Source organism: Octopus bimaculoides, chromosome 1 (genome assembly GCF_001194135.2).
Source record: "Octopus bimaculoides isolate UCB-OBI-ISO-001 chromosome 1, ASM119413v2, whole genome shotgun sequence".
NCBI classification, from domain to species: Eukaryota; Metazoa; Mollusca; class Cephalopoda; order Octopoda; family Octopodidae; genus Octopus; species Octopus bimaculoides.
This window is the reverse complement of record NC_068981.1, coordinates 25,502,261-25,506,721: the sequence shown is the minus strand read 5'-3', so window position 1 is coordinate 25,506,721 and position 4,461 is coordinate 25,502,261. Positions and strand designations below refer to the sequence as shown.

General features: G+C 35.2%; 1 protein-coding gene across 1 annotated transcript; it reads left to right on the top strand.

The window, feature by feature from the left end:
• The first annotated feature begins 764 nt into the window (after window positions 1-764).
• LOC106868540 (interleukin 17-like protein) lies at window positions 765-2,761 on the top strand. Its single transcript, XM_014913842.2, has 2 exons — window positions 765-870; window positions 2,018-2,761. The coding sequence occupies exons 1-2, from the start codon at window positions 856-858 to the stop codon at window positions 2,546-2,548; spliced, it is 546 nt and encodes a 181-aa protein (XP_014769328.2). The 5' UTR covers window positions 765-855; the 3' UTR covers window positions 2,549-2,761.
• Window positions 2,762-4,461: the final 1,700 nt, after the last annotated feature.

Below are 4,461 nucleotides of genomic sequence, written 5' to 3'. Positions count from 1 at the left end.
ACACACACACACACACACACACACACACACACACACACACACACACACACACACATATATATATATATATATATACCACATATTCCTTTCAGTTTCCGTCTACCAAAATACATTCACAAGGCTTTGGTCGCCACGAAGCTATAGCACGCAATGGGTCTGAACCTAGAAACATATCGTTGGGAAGAAATCATACGTATATATATAGTTATGACTCCATAGGTTTGTACATACATATGTATAAACATATATTATCATAACTTGCCTGAAGTTCTGATGCACCTACAGGTGAAATTTAGAGTAGCTACCGACTGATCCGATGGATGGATCGATCGATCGTTAGATAAATAGATAGATAGATAGATAGATAGATAGATAGATAGATAGATAGATAGATAGGCAAGAGAAATAATAAAGTATATTAAAAATAGAACGGAACACTACACAAGAGTATTTCACTAAGTTCATCTGTATTAGGGCGAGTCATACCACATTCGATTAATAGGTAAAGGAGGAAATAAATAAGTTATATCCTGGTTACTTCAGGCTTTCCTCGAGTTATATAGGTCACACATACTTCTCGTTTAATATTAGATACTACACTTTACTGAAAGTGAAATCTTATGTCATTTTGTTAGTTCCTCCTGTTTATATTTATAATCTTTTTGTTTTGATTCAGCTTTATGACATAAGGTAAATCCCCTGCGTCAAATATTATATATAAGTAACCTCAGAGTAGTTGGTATCTTCACAAACGAATATTATTTTAAGAAGCTAACACGCTCAAGCTTTATTTGATAATATCTACATATATTATAATATTGTCATTCTTTCCATTCCAAGTGACCGACCATTATAATGAATACCAACAACGTAAGTATACATATACTGTTAATATTAACTGCTATGTTCATATCTTTAGTCTCATTTCTATACTTACTCTCGTATCATTCATGGCAAAAGTAATATTTGTGCAAACGAGTGAATGATTTTGCTTATGTATCTTATTGAGATTGGTATTATACGTCTTGTACGTATTTTTATGGCTTTGGTATATTCATTTAATTCTTTGCTTTCGTACTCTCATATATAATTTTACGTTGACTCGTATATATTTATAGATTTATTATAGACATTTAATTGTTTGCTTGCTTTGTATGTTGTCTTTCGTTCCACTTCTAATTTATCTGAAATTGCAGTTAAATTAGAAGTGGAACGAAAGACAACATACAAAGCAAGCAAACAATTAAATGTCTATAATAAATCTATAAATATATACGAGTCAACGTAAAATCTGAAATTGCAGTTGCGTATAAACGAGCGCAAATTTGGCAGGTGTTAAAGTAGAATATCTGCAAATGCTTTATAGAACGTTAAAGCCGAATGATACCGAACCCATACTCTGTGTATTCATTTATCTATCTACTTAGTTATCTACTGGGTGACGTAAAGACCCCTTTCGGTCATGAATGCCCATGGGATTGCACGAAGAAATACACCCTCTGAGGCACAAGTCCGGGCAGTCCCGATGCATACCAGCCTCCCAGTTCCACGCCACCGATATTATCCAAGGGAAAGGCGAAGGGAGACGCCGCTTGGGACCAGTGACGTGGAACCTCAGTTCTACAACTGAGTGGACCGGAGCAACTTGAAATAAAGTGCCCTACACACGAACACAACGCATAGCCCGGTTCGAAAATCGAACTCACTACCTCATGATAGTGATCCCGATACTCTAACCACTGAGCCATGTGCCTTCACAGTAATCTATTAGAAAACAATCTAATCTTTCATAAATTGGAGTGAATACATGTGTATATGTGTATGACAGACAGAGAGAGACAGAGAGAGGGAGAGGGATAGAGAACGAAAGAGCGAGTGAGTGAGTGAGTGATTGAGTGAGTGAGTGTAAGTGTGCCTTGAATGTAGTATATTATTCTCACATTTGTTTATTCATTTAGCTGTGGCTCATATTGGAATGTAATTATTAATCTTGATGTATATATTTCGTACCAACCAGGTGATCCTCCAGGTTGCAATCTTCCTCCTCACCAATGTCGTATTGTTCATATCCTCGGCGTCAATTCGGACTCAATGTAAAATACCAAAAGACTTGAAAGTCCAATACGAGAAACTATCCAGCGCAGCGATCGGCAATAACTTTTTTCTACCAGCTGAAATAGCTCCAGCGGGAAGTGACCAACAAGAACTGACCGAAGGGGATAAAACTTGCCCAAAATCTTCTGTATCTACTGATATCATCCGCGAACGTTCAACCTGCCCATGGTACCTGAAAATTACCCACAATTCGACATATTTTCCTCCATCACGCACTGAAGTCGTGTGTCGCTGTACAGACTGCCTGGACTCTGAGAGTAACCACCAATGTGTGATGGTATATACTCCAACGACTGTCCTGAAACGTACAGTCGAATGTATTGATGGACTCTACGTTTATCAACCAAGTGTCATCCATGTAGCCACAGCCTGTGTGTGTGCACGGAAAATCGATGTAATACCCGGAGGAAATGAAGATGAATATGAAACATAATATCGGCCAAAATCATCAAACATCCAATTGTGTGTAACACAAAAGTTTTTCATAATGTTATGGAAGTTTCAGTAAACCACTGTGTGGTTGTTATAAGTAACACATACGAAACATGTACACACACGATAAATCATACAAACGCGTATATGCAAATATGCATTCTCTCTCTCTCTCTCTTTCTATTTCTTCCTCTCTCCCTCTTTTCTCACAGACACTCGGATATATATATATATGCGCTATGTATTCATATATATATATATATCCATACACACACACATATACAAATATATATGTGTGTATATAATTATGGGTATATTTACATGTATATAAGTATATATTTGAAAATACATACACACATGCATACATTTTCATACATACGTACAAGCATACATACAAACATACATACATACATACATGCATACATGCATACATACATACATACATACATAGACAAAGAAATTTCTGTCTCCTAACCGCTGTTCAGACATATTTCTTGTAGATATTTTTTTCTTGCCATTTTGAGAATTCCGAACGGGACTCCTATATTACTGTCGTATTAATTTATTGCCAAAATTTTCTTTCTTTTATGTATATATCGAAGCATATATGAAGTCCTTTTATTATAAATACTTGGAACAGATAAATGGTATTGGAATATATTTCCATTTACATGACATACATCTAACTTTAAATATCCCGATCATCATGGTTTAATCCTCATTATACGAACCAACCATTTATAACTACAGAGACAATTGCACGCAGATTCACCTACGCATCTCACCCTACTTCGTTGGCATTCTGTTGTATATAAATAAAATGTAACTACAGATCACAGTTCTAATAACGAACAACTTTTCATTGAAATATTCGTAACATTTCAAAAATGTAAATACAACTTTGATATTTCTATTTTTCCATAATGAATATCATAAGACATATATGTTAAATTGTATTATATTTGTTAATTCTCTAAATGAAGTATTAACAGTAACTGCACGATAAAGTGTAGTATATTGCCACTTAAGTGTGGCTGACCCCTAGGGGTGGATGTTAACATCCACCCCTAGGGGTCAGCCACACTTAAGTGGCAATATACTACACTGTATTATATTTATTTCATTTTAATTTTTGTAATATTTTATTCTAATATTTTGATATAAAAAAAAAATATATTATCAATACATAAACTGTCTTTTATGTTCTTATGTTTTTTCTCTTGCCTAAATAAAGCATGTAAAAGCTTCAGTCACTGACTCCAAGTCCAACTGAGCTCGAGTAAACGCACTCGAGCCTAGAATATGTAGTTAAAATTAATGAAGCTATTTTCTGCTCCTTCGAGGAAGAGAGAGCACTTTAATTTAACACTGAACGTTTATACAGTTTGACCGTGTCTGTATGCTAAGGAAACAAGAATATGAAGAGCGTCTCATTTAATCCAGGTATGAATATCAGGTTATTACCTTGTTCGCACGACACAGTATATACTGACCTGTTTTTAAAAAGGCAGCATCTATGCCAGTAATATCGTAATCCAAAGATTCAGCTTGTTGGATCGTTCTAAGAGCTTCTACATTTGACAAGAACTCAACTGTCAGTCAAGTACATTTTGAAATCTAATGATTACTACGAACGGATGAAAGCGCTGATTGAACTTTATGAACATAACAAAATAATTTTTTAATGTTAATATACCATAATAGGCGTAGGCGTGACAGTCTGGCTTCGCAACCTCATGGTTCCGGGTTTCAGGTCCAGTCCCGCTGTGTGGCACCTTCGGCAAATGACTTCTACTATAGCCTCGGGTCAACCAAAGCCTTGTGAGGAAATTTGGTAGATGGAAACTTAAAGAAGCCCGCACATAAATAAATAAATATATATATATATATATATATATATATATATATATTTAT